This window comes from Cydia splendana, unplaced genomic scaffold, assembly GCF_910591565.1.
Source record: "Cydia splendana unplaced genomic scaffold, ilCydSple1.2 scaffold_66_ctg1, whole genome shotgun sequence".
In the NCBI taxonomy this organism is placed as follows: domain Eukaryota; kingdom Metazoa; phylum Arthropoda; class Insecta; order Lepidoptera; family Tortricidae; genus Cydia; species Cydia splendana.
Window position 1 is genome coordinate 77,404 of NW_026946897.1, and position 23,249 is coordinate 100,652.

The 23,249-nt window shown below is 41.5% G+C and overlaps 1 protein-coding gene and 1 long non-coding RNA gene across 2 annotated transcripts in view; both read left to right on the top strand.

Moving 5' to 3' along the window:
- LOC134805821 (uncharacterized) overlaps positions 1-23,249 on the top strand; it is an 89,927-nt gene that overhangs the window by 5,156 nt on the left and 61,522 nt on the right. The gene's annotated exons all lie outside the window — the stretch shown is intronic.
- LOC134805822 (uncharacterized) lies at positions 818-1,601 on the top strand. Its single transcript, XM_063779033.1, has one exon. It carries the CDS (start codon positions 837-839, stop codon positions 1,599-1,601), a length of 765 nt encoding a protein of 254 aa, XP_063635103.1. The 5' UTR covers positions 818-836.

Below are 23,249 nucleotides of genomic sequence, written 5' to 3' on the forward strand. Positions count from 1 at the left end.
GCGAATGACAGCTAACTGATATGATTCCAATATGAGTCAAATATTAGTTTGATGTCAGGTGCACGTTCGAATTGGTCTGCATCTGTGATGCTGTGACGCACCCTAACTAGTCGAACGGGCTGTTACTAGCGCTCGGTTTCCGAGCCTCGGACGAAGGAGTTTACCCGAGTTAACAAGCTGCGTTAGACCGTACGTGTATTCTTGACTGATTTATAAAGCTTAATCAGTGATGCTGTGACGCACCCTAACTAGTCGAACGGGCTGTTACTAGCGCTCGGACGAACGAGTTTACCCGCGTTAACAAGCTGTGTTAGACCATACGTGTATTCTTAAATCACAACTTATAATAAAACCTGACGGGACCGCTTACATGTCTTATGAAGAAATCCCAAATGCATTTAATTCGTACTTTCTAAACATAGCTTCGAAATACGTGATAAACAGCGATGAGTCATTATCCAAACAGTACGTCAGTAGGCACTTGGATGGCTCTGATATACCGACATTCACTTTTCCTGTCGTAACACGTGAACTTCTGGACAAGAAGATTAAGTCTATGTTAAACACCCGGACTACAGTTGACGTCTATGAAATATCTTTAAACATTATATTAAGTAGGTATATGAGTATGTGAGTATGTGGGTGTGGGTAGGCATAGAAACTCAAACACACATCATCATATATTAATATTTATTTTAAATAGTAAAAGTATATTTTATTGCCTAAATTTTGAATTTAATTAATGACTTGTTGATCAGTCCTACCTACCAGCAGTTATCTTCTTCCATTTCACTTTCTTTGATTAAATAACACTGTCACTTCACCACAAAACTACAATGGAATCCATCAAGACCTCAATAGCGAAGTTGGGAGCCTCATTCAACGCAAGGATGGCAGAGTTTCAGGGCCAGATTGAGAAGGCTAACCCGGAGAGTCCCACAGTGTCATCTGTTGCTACGCAGTTCAGTGTTTTCCGAGCATTCATACTGAAGGCTATCGAGACCTTGCAGCAACAGGTTGAGTTCCTGAGCCAGCAAGTGGACTGCATGGAGATGCGGTCCAGGTGCAAGATCCTACTATTTCATGGGGTGGCAGATGCGGACAAAGAGGACTCTTCAGCGCGGATTCTGGACTTGCTGAACTTGACTTGCTTGACTTGCTTGCATCTCAAGACAGATTTGATTGCTGTCAAGATTGCTCGAAGCCACCGTATGGGTCGTCCACTTAGCAATAAGACCAGATGCATTCTGGTAGGGTTCAGAGACTTTTCTGACCGCAATGCCATTTGGGCTGCAAAAACTGCTTTGAAAGGGACTGGTGGTGTCATCATCTCCGAATTCCTGACCAAGTCGCGGCACAACGTCTTCATGATGGCCAGGGAGCGTTTCGGAGTTCGAAACTGCTACACGCGAAAAGGCAGCGTGTACGTCCTGGTCAAGGATGGCGATCGTCGCTGTGTTACATCTCGAGCCGACCTCGACAAGATCCAGGTCACACAATCGCCTAAAGCCGGGCCTGCTGTTGGAGTTGACGGTGCAGTCGGGCTTGCGGTAGATCAACCCATACAACCATTTCCAGTCGCCGTTACGACGCGGTGTTGACACATCTTGTGTCGACACCGTCTGTTTCGGTCACAATTCCAGTCGCAGAGTCGTCGCCGTGTCGACACAGTTACCAGAAATGGGGAAGGGTCGACACATGACACAAAGTGACATAAAGTGTGGTCGCCGTGTGCACACATTGTTTCGGGTTTGCGACTACTTTATGCCAAAATCATTCGTTCATTCGTTCATTTTGTTCCTGTCAAATGGAAACTGTCAGATGGAAAAATACTTAAATAAAAATAAGTGACATTAATACGCCATCTCTAAAACGGATTACAAGACGTAATTATATATTGTTTGCATTTATATTACAATAGGACTTAAATTATTATGGGGAATTAAACTGCTCGAGTGATTTGATAAACTAAGTGTAATATAATCAACGCGCCACCACATTGTTTTAGTTTAGCCGGAAATGAAATTGTTTACTTCTCAGTGCCTGTGATCATAACTATATTATTTGAAGCATTTTTAGTACTTCGATGCGTATACTATACTTAAATAACAGAAATAACGCTTTACATACTACGAAACTTGTTAATTATGATGTATAAATATGGTTTAAGGCTGAGAAATATTGCAGTCACAAAGTTGCAATGTTTCGACTTTGTGTCGACTCTGTGTTGACACATGACACGCGCTGTCAAAAGTAATAACAAAGTTACTATGTTACTGGATTTGCAAAATGGCTCCTTGTGTTGATTTGTTTTCAGATATTCTCAAAGTGTAAAAATTCCGTGGTCAGAGATGGGCATTAATCGATTAACTGTTTATTCGACTAATTAATGGAATAAAAAAAGTTAATTCTCAAATTTTAATCGCGATTAGTTTAGTTGACCTAACATAGATTGAAATTGAATTAATCTGAATATTAATCGAATAAATTATCGATTAAATCTCGATTGTAAGTTGACAGGGGGCCATTTTTGTACGTAAAAATAATAGAAATGTCTTGCATGCAGATGGTAGCAAAACACTTTGTCATAAAAGTCGAGATGGGTGTCGATATATAGGTTTTAGGGAGTGCCGATTTCGAAAATAATGACCATTTTGGAATCCGAAATGGCGGCCATGCACTGTGTCATAAAAGTCGTCATGGATGTCGTTTTATACGTTTTAGGGGGCCCCAATTTTGAAAATGATGACCATTTTGGAATCCAAAATGGCGGCCATGCACTATGCCATAAAAGTCGTCATGGGTGTCGTTTTATAGGTTTTAGGGGGCGCAGATTTCGAAAATGATGACCATTTTGGATTCCAAGATGGCGGCCATGCACTATGTCATAAAAGTCGTCATGGATGTCGTTTTATAGGTTTTAGGGGGCGCAGATTTCGAAAATGATGACCATTTTGAAATCCAAAATGGCGGCCATGCACTATGTCATAAAAGTCGTCATGGGTGTCGTTTTATAGGTTTTGGGGGGCGCAGATTTAGAAAATGATAACCATTTTGGATTCTACTTTTATGACAAAATACGTAGCCGCCATCTTGGATTATAAAATGATCATCGTTTTCGAATTCTGCACTCCCTAAAACCTATAAATCGACATCCGTGACGACGCAAGTTATCTTTATTTTCAGATCTAACAAATTGCTACAGAATACAAAGGACAAAAAAGAAGCGAGGAGTTAATGAAACAAGCAAATATACAGATGATTCCTCGACGCAATTGGGTGATTCTTAAATTGTGTCCAGATTTTTTTTGTCATAAAAGTTTTTATTTTTCACATATTACTCTCACAAGTTCCGTGACATTTCGACCTTGTAATTTTTTAAGTAAATGTTTTTGTTTATCTATGAGGATCTCACTAGAATAGTATAATCAAGGTATGTTTATATTTGATGAATGAAATAGTAACGCAAAAAAAATATATATTTGTGTCTTACTTATATTATATTCCTGCCGAAGACTTTTATTTTACCTTTTCCTTCTACACAAGTTTGGCCAAGTAATAAGAATTTAGGGCTCTCAATTTTATTTTGACTTCTACAACAGTAAAGCTACGAGGCCATCTTTGGTATCGTTTTCGTATAAATTCGCAGTACCAAATTTAGTTAAGGTATCACATTGACACCATTCCGAAGTAAAAACATATAAACTTATTAAAATACTTTCTTTTAAACTCCTCTTCACGCTTAAACTGCTGAACAGTTTTAATTTAAATTTGGTACACATATATTTTGAGTCCCGAGACAGGATATAATAAGTTATCTCAAAAATCATCCTTTAAAGGTGTGAAATGAGGTGTAGGGGGGAATTCAGAATTGACTTCTTGAAGTTAATACTGTTTAAGTTTAGGTTTGAAGTCATGTTTTTTCATCATTTTTAACTAAATCAAAGATGTAGACCATCCCAAATTTCATATAAATCGGTTCAGCGGTTATTGATTTCCCGTACAAATTTCCACGCCACTTTTCACACCTTCAAAAGATGATTTTGGTTATAAGATCTATCCTATGTCCTGTTCCGGGACGCAAACTATTTCTATACCAAATTTCAACGAAATCGGTTCAGCGGTTAAGCGTCAAGAAGAGTTTCAAAAAACCGGCCAAGTGCGAGTCGGACTCGCGTATTAAGGGTTCCGTACATTAAGTCCGACTCGCGCTTGACTGCACATTTCTAATAGGTTTTCCTGTCGTCTATAGGTAAAGAACTATTTTGTGTATTCAGACGGACATACATACAGACGCACGAGTGATCCTATAAGGGTTCCGTTTTTTTCCTTTTGAGGTACGGAACCCTAAAAAGATTTATTTTTATTTTGTGGAATGGTGTCAATGTGATATCTTAAATGGATTCAGCACCCCAGATTTATACGAAAACGATACCAAACACGGCCTAGCACCTTCACTGATATAGATATATCAAGATAAAATTGAGAGCCCTAAATAAACTTTCAAGAGCGGATATCTCAAAAACTATTCAACATATCGAAAAAATTGACTGAATAAACTTGTAACAAATTAAATTAACTTTCATTTTGTATAAGTGGCCATGTCGCTGAGATGCATAGTTTCCGAGATATAATCGAAAAACGGGAAAATGGGACCTTCAAAGCCCCCTCTCTCCCCCCCGCTCAAGGGCTACGGCCGGGGACTTTTGATATGTTCACCTCCTAACTTGTCAAACCGAGTTACGGAGTCAAAAATTGTGTTCCGAGCATTTCCCTCTACAACTTTTAGAGCATTCGTTGCCTGACCTAAGTAGCTTATTGAATTTCTTTAAAAACTTTTCTGTAAAAGGTTGACGGGTGTTGGGTGTTTATATGGTTTCGGTCGATTATTATCATTTGCATTGCCCATGATGACTTACTAGAATTACGAGCACACGAGACACTAATAGTAGTTTGACAAACCTTGGTTTTCAAGAGGTATTTTATATTGACATTTGCTGTCACAAATTTGCTGTCAGATTTAGTCGCAAACCGCACGCAAAGTGCACACAAATGTGTCGACACCTTGTTACGGAAAAGTGTAGACACGGCGACGACACTTTGTTTCGAAACAATTCTAGACACATTGTGTGGACTCTGTTACGACACATCTGACATTTAGTTACCACTTTGTGATTCTGCGACTGGAATGGTTATATGGGAACAGCCAGGTGAGCCGGGCAAGAGGTCGAGAAAACCGGCAAATCGTTATTAATATATTTTTCTTTAAATGTCTTTAGTATAATTTAGTTGTCTTGCTTTAACTCCTGTCCTTGGTCGTGTTATCTTTTGTAACGTATATACCCTCGTCTATTTTTTATTTACCTAACGAATTCTTCACATTAGTCGGTTTAAATCTATTTTTGCTGTTAACTTCACTTCAATTTAATTAGCTTAACCATAACAAACTGTCAATGTCACTTGCTTGTAGGACTGACGCGTGACTCACGCGCCAGTCCTACAAGCAAGTGACGCGTGACGCTTGAATGATCAGTGTTACCAGTGTTATAATTACGTTCCGTTTTTATTATTATTGTGTGTCTTTTCCTTATCTCGGGACCATGGGGTCTCGGACCTTTGGGAGGCGTACGTGGGGCCGAAGCCAACAGCGCAGAGGCCCTTTAAGACAATTTAATCTAAAAGCAAGGGATACACTTGGAAGATACCATCCCCAAGTGCACAATATGATACATCCGGAGATGGTTCCCGCCAGGTGCAAAGACTATTGCACTGCAGCACTTTTGCGCTGCGATGGGATCTAAGGTCATAGGCTATTGATATGCAAGTTAGATGGACTGGATAATGGGCTATGGGAGGAGACTAGCGGATACCTGCCGTGACAATTGGTCTCAAAATTGTAAAAGACAGGTGGTGACTCGCCAACTCATTGAGTGGGCCCCGCAATGGCCGCACGCACAGTGCGACTACAGGGCAACACTTTGGAGTGGCTATGAGGTTGTCGAGAGGTGAGTCTGCGGTAGCCAGATCCCGGTAATCCGTTCAGCAGGCCGCCGGCGTTATGACATTTTACACTCCAACCTGGAGCATAGGTCCCGCTCTTGCGACTCCACTCTGGCCGGCCGGTGAAGGCAAGCACAGAGGCGAGGGCCAGATGAAAGTGCTCACCGTCAGCTCGCCACAAGCTGCCCCCGCGGGGTTATTATCATTATTATTTGTACTCCATTTTGGACTTCACGGGCCTATAAATCCCGGTCTTTTGATAGGCTTGCGTGGGGATATAGATCCAACACGTAGAGGCCCCTTGGAGAGCTTTAATGTCATGTAGAACGCCTGCTGGAACTCGTTCACAGGTGCAACAATAGACACACATGAAACGGTCTCAGCAGGCATTGGGACTATTGTAGAAAAAGTGAACAGTATACCGGTCTATAGATTGAAGTTTGGGTGGACAATGAGGCTGGGCTATTGTAGAGAGGTCGGACACCTGCCATAACAATGTTTTCACAAGTTATCGAGGCAGGCGGTGACTTGCCGCTGACTAGATGGGCCCCTGAAACTGCCGTCGCGAAGACGACCTCCGCAACATCGGTGTGAGCGGCTCAGGGGTGTCGAGAGGTGTGCGCCGCTTTCTACCCAGTGGCTGTTACCAGTCACTGTGTCAACTCGCGTCTTATGCATCTGTCACTTCCACCCCTGGAGCATATAGCTCTAGCGACGACTCTCTGGACGGCCAATGAAGGAAAGCCAGAGCTGAGAGTCCTGCGGGTCCCCTTGGGGTCCACTCCAACCGACGAAGACACGCCGGAGACGGAGACCCTGACCGACTCTCGGAAGCACTCGGGTCCGTGGGGTCGTTACTCCCCAACAGCCCGCCACAAGCTGCCCTGCGGGCTTATTATTATTATTCTGTAAGCAGGCAGGCAGTTGTGACAACGGATATTGCCTGTATCCAGTAATCATTGACAATTATCGTTGACAAGTAGATGTATAGGATGGATGTATAGGATGTGTTTTGCTAAGTATATTTTTCATTTTTGTGCTAAAAATTGTATATGACGGAGGCACAGGGGTTGTACACAGGATGTCGGGTGGGCGTAGTATCTCAATGTATTACTTCACAGCTAAACCAGTATGCTACCAGTGCATGAAATAAACTTTCGGACTTGTTAACCATACTAGTGCCTAATAAAATATCTAGTCGTTATTGGGATGTATTTGGATTGCACTCAAAATAAAAGGATCGCATAAAATCGTTCAAGTCTTTATTCAAATCAAGCTAGGCCGGCTCCAACCGTACACATCTGACCCGAGAAGATTTAATTCCTTCTCAATTGGAGAAGGGTATCCCAATATGGGACCGGCAACAAACTCGGTGGGACACATCTTTTCAAAACAACACTTCTTCTCTTTATTTTACAAAGGTAAGCTTCTAATCACACGTAAGAAATCAAAATAACACTTGGAATAAAACACTTAGCTAAATGGTTAAAAAATAAGGTATAAGCCTTCAGGAACGTGGCGCATTAGGCACGAGGTTGGCTAACGTCCGATCTCTAGCGCGGTCCGATCAACTCTGCTTCAGGAGCCTCCCCGCTCCCGCCTTTAAGTCAAGTAGGCAAACCTGCTCGACCGGTCTACCAACATAACGACAAAACTGCCAACTGGTGCCTACGTTCACCCAAGAGAAACCTCTTGACGTTCCAAAGCCTTCTACCTGTCATCTTAGTTCAACAACACGCCAATAGAGGGCGTTACGAGTACTCTTTACGCAACTTTATTAATTTCGTTACAACCCAGTAATACGTAGCCAAACATTGCTAATCGACTTTATACAGAAGTCTTTAACTAACTATGAACTGTAACGCTGCAATACGTCCTTCTGGAGTCACGCTCCGACATATAAGATACTGCTGGCTGGTAGCCGGATTTTCAAAAGTAGTATTTTTAAGCGTTGTACATTTATTTATAATAATTATTATTTTTATTTATTTATAAAAGGTAATGTCCCGTATGTATATCAATGATCAAAGCGATTTTAGCGATTTTGTCTCTGTTTCATCTAACGATAGTTTTCATAGTCTTCCTCCCTCTCTTCATGGCCAACTCAACCAACAACTTTCTGACTTTCCAAAAAACTTTAATATTGTACTCTTCAACGCGCAAAGCATTCCCGCTCATTTCAATGACTTTTTATTAACTTTCGAGGAGAGCAAGATCGATGCTATTCTTGTGTCTGAGGCTTGGCTCAAGCCTTGCTTACCCTCCACCAGTTACTCCCTTCCTGGTTTTTGTCTCATACGCAATGATCGCTCTGGCAGGGGCGGTGGTGGGGTTGCGATCTATCTACGTTCGCACATTCCGTATTCCATTGTGGGCATGTCCACTGAATCATTATCTTCTGATACCGCAGAGTATTTATTTCTTGAATTGAGCTTATCGCACTATAAAATTCTTCTCGGTGTTTTTTACTCACCCTCTCTGCACGTTAACTATTTTGCTTCTTTTGAGAAATTTCTGGAGGACCTAATGCCATCTTACGATCATCATATTATAATGGGCGATTTCAACACGTGCTTGCTCAAAAATGATTTTCGCTCTAATTCTCTCAAAGCACTTGTTGAGGCCTGTAATATGGTTATCATGCCGTCAGGTCCAACACATTATTTTCCAAATTCTTCTCCATCGCTTCTGGATCTCGCCCTCGTCTCTTCTCCCGATCATTTTGGGGGATTTACTCAATTTTGTGCTGATGCTTTTTCCTACCACGATTTGTTATTTCTATCTTATAAAATTCGTCCACCTAAACATAAGCCGAAAGTTCTCCTGCAGCGCAATTTTGGTAGGATGAGTCTTTATAAGCTCCGTGAAGATGCCTTGCTTAATGACTGGAGCTCGATACTGCTTTCTGATAGGGTTAGTGACAAGGTGGCTCTCTTTAACGATACCTTAATTTTATTAAGCTTTATGATATACACGCTCCCGTACGCCCAGTCAAGATGAAGCACATCCCCGCCCCCTGGCTTACCGAAGACATCAGGCGTCTTATAGTTAGGAAAAACTTGGCCAAATCGAAGTTTAAGGGTAACCCCTGTGAAAAGAATAAAGCTAGGTACCATGCTCTTCGAAATAGATGCAGTACTGTGTTTCGTGATGCCCAAAGGCGTCACTTTCACAGTGCAGTAGAGAATGGGGAGCCGAGCCAGCTAAAGTCTGGAAGTTCCTAAGGTCAGTAGGAGTTGGGAAGTCTTCTCAACCTTCCGTTAGCAAAGATCTAGACTTACTTCAGCTTAACCAACACTTCTCAACTTCTGCTACCTTCTCCGGGCCAGTTAAAACTAAAACTCTCGACCATCTTTCGAATTTCTCTGCTCCTGACTATCCTCCTTTTGCACTTACTCAATTGACTGAGGGAGATGTTAAGAAAAACGTATTAGCCATTTCGTCCAATGCCGTAGGAGTTGACAGTATTAGCCGGAAAATGATTCTTCCTCTTCTTGATCTCTTAGTCCCTACTCATATTGTAAGATGAATGTCAATATCGAATGCCAATGAATTGTCAAGGAATGTCAAATTATGTCAAATGTAAGGAGAGGTGCCGAAACACCAACGAAAAGATGTCAAATATAAGAAGCGAGTTTTTACTGCAAGGTTAGAAATTACAATGAATACAATATGTTGATCTTATTAATAATTACAGCTAGGTTGAGTGGGAAATTGCGATGCGTGTGCAAGATGACGCTCTACTTTTTGGGCAAAGTACAGATGCATCGTTTGCACGGAGATGTTGTTTTGGGTCAGATCAAAGTGCACATGCATAGCTGCAGAAAATGTACATCTTTGTACATAGTGGCGACTCAGAAAAGGGGCGCTAAGTTAATAACAAACAGAAGTCAGGTCGAACTATATAAGTGTAACGTAGATACGTTACGTAACCTAGGTTACATTTATAAAATTAAATTAGATTGATAAATAACTTATAACACTTTAATATTATGTTTACAAAACTGTTCCTTCTTATTGCGACTCACTGTACTTCGTGCAACACTCTTTTGTTCGAAGTAAACCGGCTAGCGGCGTCCCCGTCCCGCGGACCCTCTCTCCGCGCGGGCCCGCGCGCGAGTCGATCAGAGTCAGGACAGATCTAGCTTTCGTCGCCGGCGCACGCTCGCTTGCCCTCGCGCAGCGACGTCTGTCGTGCCCGGCGAGAATTAATTTGTTCGATTGTATTTATTCATTCCGTTCCTGCACTCATTTAGTGCAAATGGAATTATTTTTTAGTGTTTAAAATCCCCTTTGGGTAAGTGTTGAACATTTCTTACGCTTATTCTAAGCAGGTAGATTTGAATGTTATTTCTAACGGCTATTTCGCTATGCTATTTCTTTGTGTGATTTTGCTTGCCACTTAATTTAGGTACTCTTGCAATCATTCCACTCTTATTTCATCTCGTTTTAATTGCTAAATTGTGTTTATTTAAAGTCTATGAGTTAGTTAATTTCCAGTAATTTTTTAAATTCAAAATTTGACCGTTAGATCCTATACTCAGTTTTGTTTTATAACTTGTTCTTTTAAACATAACATCAGTGCAAAGTGTAAACTCCGTCTGACTGTACCATTCCGCACATCACCAAACTTTCACCATCATCATCACGCAGTACTGCTTCCTGCTTTGCTTCTTGCCGTGCCGGGTACAGTCAGCGGAGACATATTAAGAACTTTCCTTTACACAATGGAAATAAATTCCAGGGAGCCTAGTTACGGCTAGAACCGTAGCCGTGAAGACAGCCCGGCAGTTCAAGAGCGGCCCCAGCTGACGTCCCTCAGCTCGTCCATCTCCCAACCCGCAGTGGCACCGGCAGCTTCAGGGGAGTACTTGCGTGGTGGAACTGTCCTCGGAGCAAAATCAGTACCGGCCTAGAACGTACCCTACCCTACGACGTATTCGTGTGCTTGCGGCGGAAGTTAAGGGAGAATAAATTTAGTTCGTTATTTTAAAAACTACAGTTTTATTTATTCTCACCGCTTACCCGTAGCATAAGTTAAAATACATGCATGTAAAATCTAGGTAATATGTAAATCTAGAGTCAAATATAAAACAAATAAGGTTTGAGTACATTTAAACACAAATTGAATGATTTAATTATTAACTATAGGTAGGCACTTAAAGGTTCGTACTTGAGTCAAAAACCACCTCAGTCGGGGCGGTTGTATGTTTTCGCGCACTTGGTACTGGTTCACTATACCCACATTCACTTTTTTCACTATCACTTGTTTCTTTTTTGTCAAGCGGTTGCTGCCGTTCCAATCTCCAGGTTCCCGTTCGGTATTTGTAGTATACGTACAAAATAATGACGAGTATGGGTATGCTGATGATTAATGATGTTCCGATGGTAATGTATTGGTATCGGTCATGAGAGGACATCTCTTCAAATCTGGATTGGGACTTAAGCAGTTGTATCTCACGATGAAGGTGTTGGAATTCTTGTTCATGCGTTTCATTATTGAATGTCATGTGAATGATTGATGTATTCAGTACATTATTAAGGGGGGATAATTCTAATAAGATATTATGAGGTTCTAAGTCAATAAGTGTTTTCTCGATATAATCTTTGTTGGCATATAGCATAAAAGTGTCACCTTTCAATACACAACCTTGACCGAGCTGAATCAGTCCGTTGTTATGAAGTGCTTTCGTCGCCAGGCCGTCTGGGCATAAAATGCGAACTAAGCATTCTTCGCAGCAGGCGAATAGCCATGTGTTTTGTTTATGCAATTTGTACCATCTGTCGGCGCAGGGTTTTGTTTCCGTGTGGCAATAGGAGTCATATTTCTTGTGATGATTTAGGATTTCTGTGTTACAAATAGATTTGCCTTGTTGTACGTCATAGATGGGATTGTTCAAGTGACATAGTAACTTTTGTTCGTTCATTTGGAGGCATGTGTTGATGTCAGTGCGTTCCATTGGGATGAACGTGTCTTGATTAATGTTAAATGCAATTAGTTCGGTTCCGGGAATGACCTGTATGATGTTGTCACGTGATGCGTGTTGCGGGACACTTATTAATCGGTCAATTTCATATACTTCGTCGCTTAGTAAGGGGATTTTGACTTCCATTATAAGATATTGGTCGGTTATGCGAGCTTGAATTTTAAGTAACTTGTATAAGTTGCGTATATTGTCATGAATCTCAGGAAGGGCTAATTTGCTGGCTAGGTGGCGAGCTATTTTATTTAATTCAATTTGCAATTGGTTTGGAGATAGAAGATGGACGTCGACTTGTCCGTGATACATATTAGTTAATGTATTTATAACGGTTTGCTGTATGTTTTTCAGATGTTGAAGGATTCCGTTCGCTGCCATAGAAGATGTCATAATGTACAATGCATTTTCGTGTTGAGTATAAACATGTGTTGATTCCGTTGATAATCTGTTTAGGTGCTCAGTAAGAATTTTAAATTGCTTGCTCATAGTATGTTCGTTGCGCTTTAATATATTGCCTTCAGCTTCGATTATGCTAGTCTGATTTTTTATTAGTTGTAGTAAATGTTGTTCGTTGTTTCGTGTCATTTGGATGTCATTTTCATATTTTTCGGCGAAACGTTGATCCAATACCCCAAATAGGGAGTTTGCAAGGTAACCCACTCCGTCAGCTAGCCCTCGCCTGTACCGAGGATTTTCCATAGGTTGATTTTTGAGTAACGTGTTGTAGTAGCGTAGTTCTCGCATGTCTTGGTCTAGCTGATTAACAATAATATGAAATTGTTCTAAAATCTCGGGCCGTATCGAGCGTTTAATCTGTGTCACATATCTATTCAACGCGTCTATATTTTGCCAGTAATTTGTCATGTTATAATATAGAACGATTTTCCAATCATCTTTGATTTCTTGCATGTCAGATATCCTGTCGAAATATAATGTTCGATCAGAGTCCAATGAAGTTATTTTGAAGGTTCTTGCATCGGCTTGAGTAACAGGAGTGAATAGTGTCATCATTAGCAATAGAGAGTAACATAAAAGTGACATCCAGGACGTCTTGCGGGATCTCGAGGAGGGATTTGCATTGATAGAGGGGGGCGACGAGTGGTTATCGTTGTCATTTCTTGTATTGTCATTTGAATTAGTGATAAGTGGTACGAGTTGCACAATGGGCCGCTTCATGATGGCGTTTTCTGTTTTTAGGGTGACCACTCTCGTGTGTCCATCTTTTCCAGGGTGGGTGTCAATAACTCGGCCTAAAGCCCATCGTCCAACAGGTTGATTGCTTCGAATGCACACAATATCGTTCAACTGTAGATCGTCGGTTGGCTTTTGCCATTTATTTCTCGACTGTAATTGTTGTAAATATTCTCTAGACCAAACCAACCAAAAGTCACGGGTTATTTTTTGTACTAGTTGCCATCTCTTTCTTAGGTCATAGTCCGAATCGATGGGTTCAGGGATTGTCAGGTGGGCGTCTCCCACGATTAGGAAGTGACCCGGTGTGAGGCACTTCAGATCTTCAATATTTTCAGTCAGGGGGCACAATGGTCTGGAGTTAAGACATGCTTCAATTTGGTGCAGCAAAGTCGAAAATTCCTCGTAAGTCAATTTTTGCTCCCCAATTACCCTTTTTAAATGGTATTTAGTACTTTTAACACTTGCCTCCCATAGGCCGCCTGCTGAAGGCCAAGCGGGGGCGTTAAAGTGCCAGGTTGTGCCCTTGTCAGTAAGACAGTTTATTACTGTTGTATCCATGCTTTGTAATATTTCCTTATGTTCTTTTTGCAGTTGCCGATTAGCGGCTACAAAATTGGTCCCATTGTCGCTGTACATGTCTTTTGGTGCTCCACGTCTCGCACAAAACCGGCGGAATGCTGCCAAGAATGCACTGCTGCTGAGTTCTGATACCAATTCTAGGTGTACTGCTTTTGTTGCAAGACAGACAAATACGGCTATGTAGGCCTTCAGTGTCTTTATCCCTCTGCCCTTGTTTGCTTTAATGTCAACAAATCCTGTAAAATCTATTCCCGTGTGTAAGAAGGGGCGGGATGGTGTCACTCTCGGTCGAGGTAGGTCTGCCATAATTTGTTGTTGTTGTGCGGCGTTGAATCTCCGACACGTAACGCACTGGTGGAAATATTTTTTGACTGCTTGGTATCCCCCTACAATCCAGTATTTGTCGCGTAGGTGCACTAGGGTTAATTTAGGACCACCATGAAGGTTTTCTAAGTGTGCTCGTTTTACTAATAATTCTGTCAATCTGCTATTTTTTGCAATAATCATTGGATGTTTCGTGTAGTCATGGAGAGAGGAGTTGTTCAGCCGGCCTCCTACTCTCAGGACATCATTGTCATCTAAGAACGGATTGAGTTTTAAAATGTTACTTTTCGTACTGACAGTTTTGGTTGCACGTAACTTCCTTATTTCGTCGGGGAAGTCGTAGTGCTGAATATGCTTGACAATGACCTTTTCTGCAGTTAGTAACTCGGCCACTGTTAAGTAGAATAGCTTAGCTTTCATAGTCCGCATTCGTGTTATTGCAATAAAGCGCAAAATCCATGCTAAGACTCGAGTGATATGAGTCATGTTGCTATGTCGGCTTAGTAATTCCATTATTAGCGACGGTGGCTCTGATTGCACAACATTCGCTTGTTTTGGTTTGACTTCACAATCTGTCGCGGGTATCTTGTTGTCAAGCGAGGTTTTGTCAAAATTTTTTAACCATTCTGGACCTTGCCACCAAAGCGAGTGGGCTTTCAAGTTAGATACGCTAAGACCTCTTGTGGCGCAATCTGCGGCGTTATCTTCTGATTTGACGTGGTTCCAATGCGCGCTAGGAATAACGTCGAGCACTTGTTTGACTCTGTTGCTGACGAACGTTTTCCATTTCGTAGGGTCGCCCTTGAGCCAGCTTAGCGTAATCATAGAGTCTGACCATGCAAATGTGTTGTCAGGTAAGCACTCCCACTTAAGAGCTTGAATCACCTTTTTCATGAGTTGTGATAAAAGTACCGTGGCACAAAGTTCTAGTCGGGGCAAAGTCTGTTTTTGACTTTGGCTTATGGGGGCTAATCGGGATTTAGCGGCGATAAGAGTTACGACGGGTTTGTTCTGCACGTCTGCCGTACGGACGTAGATGCAGCATGCGTAAGCCTTTTCTGACGAATCGCAAAATCCGTGTATCTCGAAATCGTGTGTCATGTCACCCAACCATCGTGGTATTTCTATGGTTTCTATGTCACGTATGTCAGTGGTAAATTTGTACCAATCATTTTGTACTTGTTCGGATACTGTATCATCCCAGTTGCAGTTAGATTGCCATATAGATTGAAACAGTATTTTAGCCTTTATTGTCAAGGGGGTCAGGAATCCTAAGGGGTCGTATATTTTTGAAATTTCCGATAGTATAATGCGTTTTGTAAGTTTCCCCTTGGGTTTGTCATTGAACGTGTTTTTAAACGAGAAAGTGTCACGTGCGGGATGCCATTGTAATCCGAGCGTTTTAGTCGCATGGGCATTGTTGAAATCGATGACGGTGGGACTAATGCTGTCGTCCGGGATATTTTCTAGCAATGCTTGCGTATTGCTCATCCACTTCCTTAAGTTAAATCCGGCTCCTTTAAGTATGCATATCAATTGATTTTGGATTTCTAGAGCCTGATCTAAATTGTCACTTCCTGTCAAAACGTCATCGACATAAATTTCGTTATTTATGACGTTTGCCGCTAAGGGGTATTTTTCTGCATCGTCGATGGCCAGTTGTTTTAGAGTCCTTAGGGCTAGAAATGGGGCAGCCTTTTGGCCGTATGTCACAGTTGTAAGTTGGTATTCTTTTAATGGCTGGTTCGGGTTATCTCGCCATATGATTTTCTGGAGATGCTGATCTTTTTCGTGAACCAGGATCATTCTATACATTTTTTCACAGTCGGTAGTCATAACAAATTTGTATCGTCTCCATTGGAGAAGGAGTGTTTGCAAATCTTGGTGTAATTTGGGTCCACATTCCATTAGATCATTCAGGCTCTGTCCCGAGGAGGTCCTTTGGGATCCATTGAACACGACGCGAAGCTTTGTGGTTAGTGAATCGCTCTTGTGCACAGCATGATGACTCAGATGACATTGAGGGTTGACCACTGCGGAACATTCTTTCATGTGTCCCATTTCCAGGTATTCATCTATGAATTTTTTGTAACCTGCCGACAAGTTCTCATCCTTCATTAATTTCCTTTCAAGCTGTCGAAATTGTGCTATTGCTTGTGGTTTCGATTCTCCCAAATGTTGTGCAAAATTTTCTTTCATCGGTAGTCGGACCTCATACTTCCCGTTTTCCAATCGGCGAGTGGTGGTTGCATAAAAGTTTTCGCAGTACTCTTCCTGTGATGTCAATTGATTTTTATTGTCAGTGATGTCCTCTACCTCCCAATATTTTGCTAAATCCTCTGTGTCATTGATAACCACGTGACAGTTGTATGATTTGACGACGCCTGAAAGTATCCATCCTAGTTGCGTCTGCTGTGCTATGGGGCCTGTTTCGCCTTTCAAGAGGCCGTTCATTACTACTTTGGAGTACACTTGCACATTTAGTAAAAGGTCGATTTGATGAGAAATGTTGTATTGCGGGTCTGCTAACGTAATGTTGTCAATGTGTCCCCAGTTCTTTTTTGCAAATGTTGTACTGGGTAGATCGCGGACCACGCGTGTCAGTATTAGTGCATCCGTAGAGAATTCGAAATCGTTATGTAACGACTTACATTTCAAGTGTACTTTACCCCTGCTTTTGTTGGATAAGGTTCCAACGCCCGTTATGTTCCCTGCTAGTGCTTGTCTTTGCAGACCCAGCGTTTGTACTGCGTTTTCGGTAATTAATGTGATTTCACTCCCCTGGTCTATCAGTGCCCGAAGCGTGTGGTAATTCCCATTTTCGTCGGCCACCTGTATTAGCGCTGTAGGTAATAAAGAATCTTCATCACTGCCAACGACGAAGCTGTTTTGCGCCTGTCTCTGTGATGGTACGGCAGGAGATGACGACGATGACGGCTGGTTCGCAAAGGCCTTATGTATCATCGTATTGTGCGGTTCATTGCACTCCTTACAACGTTTCTCAGATTTGCAATAATTCTTTGTATGGACATATAAGCAATTTTTGCATATGTTGGACTTAGTAACATGCTTTAATTGCTCATTTGGTGTCATGCTGAGAAAGCGTTTGCATTGAAATAGCGCGTGATCATCATTGCATAATGAGCATTTAATTTTATTGGTAGATACGTGATAGTTGGAATGATAATTTGAGTTCATCGGGCCCTTTGACGATTGGTTTGTGGATTTTGTGTATTTATTAAAAGTATGCGATTGTCGGTAAGCCGGTTGCGCTGGTTTGGCCGGACTGGTGTCAGATTTGCGCTTTGTCAAAGGTTCGAGGGCCGTGAATTTCGCTTCTATGAAACCCATGAATTCGTCAAGGGAGGGCAATTCGCGGGGATGTGCTCTCATTTCCATGTAATCGGAGTATGTGTCAGTATCCAATTTTTCGCATAGTATATGGACAAGGACTGGATCGCAACTTGCCGTATCTACGCCCAAGTTATGGATCGCGTGTATTGTTTCCATGCTAGTGTCATATAACCGCTTCAAGTCTGCCGACGATTGTTTTTGTAAGTTAGGTTGTCTCATAAATGTCTGGAATTGCTTCGTAAATAACACCTGTTTGTTATTATATCTATGTGTCAAGAGCTCCCAACATACATCATAGTTTTCGGCGGTTATTTGTAGATGTTGTACAAGTTTTTCCGCTTCCCCCTTCAATTTTCCTTTTAAATGCTGCATTTTCTGCGCCTTTGATAACGCAGGATTGTTATGAATAGCCACGTTATATAATTCCTTGAAAGTAGGCCATTGTGTATAGTTTCCAAAAAATTGAGGGATTTCCAGCTTAGGCAAAGTTAACTGTTGGTGAATAGACGATGAAAGTTTACTATTAAGACTCTTCTTTACTCGCTCATATTTCAGCTCATGGAGCATATAATTGTCGTAATAGTCGATGTCAGTGCCGTTTGTAATACTGTCAATTTGCAAATGAACATTCTCTACGGCAGTCCATCGCGTTTGCAACAATTTTAACTTATCCTCAATTTCCCATTTTTCATTTACCGTGTCAATTTTAATACTTTCCACGTACCTTTTTAGCGCTCTGAAATTCGCATTCTGAAGCTGCTTATGTTCCATCAATTTTGTGTCCTCTCCGAGAAACTTCTTGGTGTCAAAAATCACTTCTGCCGCTGTCTTCTCTTTCTCGTCCTTGGCAGCGGCCGTCACTTGCTCCTCGACGTTGATCGTCTTTATGTCACTCGTTCCAGCCTCAGTATCAACAGATGCGGGCATGTTGCTAGCTTGCAGGGCCTTCCGAGTCCCCGCGTACCAGGTCGAAACTACATCGAAGATATTCTCGGTGAAATATTGATGGCTTTTGTCATGTTCCTTCTGTAGTTGAGCGTCATTCTCTACGCACTCTAACCACAGATTCTCCAATTTCTCTAATCGGTCTGTCAGATACTTAGAAGTCTTCCTGATCGCGGAGTCCTTCTTGAAATTTGCCTGTATCCTTTTGATCTCCTCCAAAATCACCGCTTGCCGCGCGATTAATCCGGTTCGAAGGACCAAAATTATGTAAGATGAATGTCAATATCGAATGCCAATGAATTGTCAAGGAATGTCAAATTATGTCAAATGTAAGGAGAGGTGCCGAAACACCAACGAAAAGATGTCAAATATAAGAAGCGAGTTTTTACTGCAAGGTTAGAAATTACAATGAATACAATATGTTGATCTTATTAATAATTACAGCTAGGTTGAGTGGGAAATTGCGATGCGTGTGCAAGATGACGCTCTACTTTTTGGGCAAAGTACAGATGCATCGTTTGCACGGAGATGTTGTTTTGGGTCAGATCAAAGTGCACATGCATAGCTGCAGAAAATGTACATCTTTGTACACATATCCTTAATAGCTCTATTTCCCCTGGCATTTTTCCTTCTGCTTGGAAAGATGCTGATATCATCCCCCTTCCCAAAAAGTCCAATCCATCTTCTTTCTCAGACTATAGACACATATCTATTCTTCCTTTTCTCTCTAAGGTTCTTGAGCGGCTAGTACATCAGCAGCTTACGTCCTTCTTAAACGTGTATGAGCTCATGAACCCTTACCAGTCTGGTTTTCGTCCCGGTCACAGTACAGTCACAGTCCTTGTCAAGATTACTGATGATATTCGGGCCGGAATGGACAACCGTAGACTCACTGTACTATCGCTGTCAATACCCTGGGGGGTCAATGTTACTCTACGTCCGTAAGAAGTACCTTAGATAGCCCTACACGTGATCCCTGGGTGGTGCTAAAAGAGTAACAAACTTGGCAGCTGCACTGTCCCATCAGGACCTCGCAGTGCTCACTGGACTCCTTCATATGCTTTCTCACTACTACCCTCCGAGAAGATGCCAATTAAAGCTGCTATAACGAATACGCCACAGAACAAATCGACAATGGATATAGGACCTTATGTCCGAGTCTGTTCCTTGAACATAGAAAGGATAAGTTTATCAAAAACAGAGTGCATGCAAAAAATCCTGTTCGACCAGGATATCGACGTTGCCCTTATACAGGAAACACACGCCAAAGATGCCACTGAGTTGTCACGCAGAGGAGCACTCCAGGACATGATATGATTGCTGCTACAGACCATGGTCATTACGGTACGGCTATGAGATATAAGATACTTGTGAGGAGGTTGCGGAGCGTAGGACGGGCAGAATCGGGGCACTAAATAGTATAAATGATAACTACCAGTGTAGATTAAGTAGTGAACCCCTTTATTGGTAAAGCGTCCTATTTTATACAAGTAGATTGTCGCTGATACAAGCAATATGCGTTTATGTCGCAGTAAACCAAACTGTTACTGCTAAACACGGAAAGTGGACATTTGCCACATTACACCTCCCCCGAAAGTTCCTCTCACCGCCGGGGTGGCAGAAGAAAAAATTTAAACGCATGTTACTTGTTTACAATTTTTTCTGAAATCAATAAAAAAAAATTAATTAATTTATATAAATGCAAACAAACTTTATTTAGCTTGATTTTATGTGTCGTAGGTGTCGTAGTCCTTAAAAAAAATCGTTGTCTTTTAATAAGAAAATAATATCTCCACTTGTTATCATCTCTCAAACGTTAAAATATTGATTAACTATCTTCTTCTTTAAAACATTAACTCTTCAACTGTAAAACATTTAAAAACATTTGGTATTTGACTTTAAAATATTCACTCTCGCTGTTTATAGTTACGGTACCCTATAAATCTCGTAATAAAAATAACTAATGCCGAATTAAGACGGAGTCCTATACTCCTAACAAAATCAATGGGAATGGTTACCCAGGGCATGGTCACCCTATATTCATAACTATACGTGGGATTGGTTGCCCGAGGGCATGGTCACCCTATAAAACGTCAACAATGGGCTACGCTCCCGTGCGTACCCGTGACTAACTAATATAATATCGGCATATCAGGCCAGGCTGTACGGCTCTGCCTGTACCTAGAGACACAAATACATTAAGACAATAAGTCTCCTACAACTTTCACGGAGGATACTGTATATCACACTATGATCAAGTACGAAGGACTAGTGCTCTAGCTAAGAGGTCACATAATACGAATGTGCCTATAACTCCTAAAAATACTCCTATCTATGTACCGTTTGGAAAAAAAAACTTTGTTACTCAATATTTTAACGTTTGAGAGATGATAACAAGTGGAGATATTATTTTCTTATTAAAAGACAACGATTTTTTTTAAGGACTACGACACCTACGACACATAAAATCAAGCTAAATAAAGTTTGTTTGCATTTATATAAATTAATTAATTTTTTTTTATTGATTTCAGAAAAAATTGTAAACAAGTAACATGCGTTTAAATTTTTTCTTCTGCCACCCCGGCGGTGAGAGGAACTTTCGGGGGAGGTGTAATGTGGCAAATGTCCACTTTCCGTGTTTAGCAGTAACAGTTTGGTTTACTGCGACATAAACGCATATTGCTTGTATCAGCGACAATCTACTTGTATAAAATAGGACGCTTTACCAATAAAGGGGTTCACTACTTAATCTACACTGGTAGTTATCATTTATACTATTTAGTGCCCCGATTCTGCCCGTCCTACGCTCCGCAACCTCCTCACAAGTATCTTATATCTCATAGCCGTACCGTAATGACCATGGTCTGTAGCAGCAATCATATCATGTCCTGGAGTGCTCCTCTGCGTGACAACTCAGTGGCATCTTTGGCGTGTGTTTCCTGTATAAGGGCAACGTCGATATCCTGGTCGAACAGGATTTTTTGCATGCACTCTGTTTTTGATAAACTTATCCTTTCTATGTTCAAGGAACAGACTCGGACATAAGGTCCTATATCCATTGTCGATTTGTTCTGTGGCGTATTCGTTATAGCAGCTTTAATTGGCATCTTCTCGGAGGGTAGTAGTGAGAAAGCATATGAAGGAGTCCAGTGAGCACTGCGAGGTCCTGATGGGACAGTGCAGCTGCCAAGTTTGTTACTCTTTTAGCACCACCCAGGGATCACGTGTAGGGCTATCTAAGGTACTTCTTACGGACGTAGAGTAACATTGACCCCCCAGGGTATTGACAGCGATAGTACAGTGAGTCTACGGTTGTCCATTCCGGCCCGAATATCATCAGTAATCTTGACAAGGACTGTGACTGTACTGTGACCGGGACGAAAACCAGACTGGTAAGGGTTCATGAGCTCATACACGTTTAAGAAGGACGTAAGCTGCTGATGTACTAGCCGCTCAAGAACCTTAGAGAGAAAAGGAAGAATAGATATGTGTCTATAGTCTGAGAAAGAAGATGGATTGGACTTTTTGGGAAGGGGGATGATATCAGCATCTTTCCAAGCAGAAGGAAAAATGCCAGGGGAAATAGAGCTATTAAGGATATGTGTACAAAGATGTACATTTTCTGCAGCTATGCATGTGCACTTTGATCTGACCCAAAACAACATCTCCGTGCAAACGATGCATCTGTACTTTGCCCAAAAAGTAGAGCGTCATCTTGCACACGCATCGCAATTTCCCACTCAACCTAGCTGTAATTATTAATAAGATCAACATATTGTATTCATTGTAATTTCTAACCTTGCAGTAAAAACTCGCTTCTTATATTTGACATCTTTTCGTTGGTGTTTCGGCACCTCTCCTTACATTTGACATAATTTGACATTCCTTGACAATTCATTGGCATTCGATATTGACATTCATCTTACATAATTTTGGTCCTTCGAACCGGATTAATCGCGCGGCAAGCGGTGATTTTGGAGGAGATCAAAAGGATACAGGCAAATTTCAAGAAGGACTCCGCGATCAGGAAGACTTCTAAGTATCTGACAGACCGATTAGAGAAATTGGAGAATCTGTGGTTAGAGTGCGTAGAGAATGACGCTCAACTACAGAAGGAACATGACAAAAGCCATCAATATTTCACCGAGAATATCTTCGATGTAGTTTCGACCTGGTACGCGGGGACTCGGAAGGCCCTGCAAGCTAGCAACATGCCCGCATCTGTTGATACTGAGGCTGGAACGAGTGACATAAAGACGATCAACGTCGAGGAGCAAGTGACGGCCGCTGCCAAGGACGAGAAAGAGAAGACAGCGGCAGAAGTGATTTTTGACACCAAGAAGTTTCTCGGAGAGGACACAAAATTGATGGAACATAAGCAGCTTCAGAATGCGAATTTCAGAGCGCTAAAAAGGTACGTGGAAAGTATTAAAATTGACACGGTAAATGAAAAATGGGAAATTGAGGATAAGTTAAAATTGTTGCAAACGCGATGGACTGCCGTAGAGAATGTTCATTTGCAAATTGACAGTATTACAAACGGCACTGACATCGACTATTACGACAATTATATGCTCCATGAGCTGAAATATGAGCGAGTAAAGAAGAGTCTTAATAGTAAACTTTCATCGTCTATTCACCAACAGTTAACTTTGCCTAAGCTGGAAATCCCTCAATTTTTTGGAAACTATACACAATGGCCTACTTTCAAGGAATTATATAACGTGGCTATTCATAACAATCCTGCGTTATCAAAGGCGCAGAAAATGCAGCATTTAAAAGGAAAATTGAAGGGGGAAGCGGAAAAACTTGTACAACATCTACAAATAACCGCCGAAAACTATGATGTATGTTGGGAGCTCTTGACACATA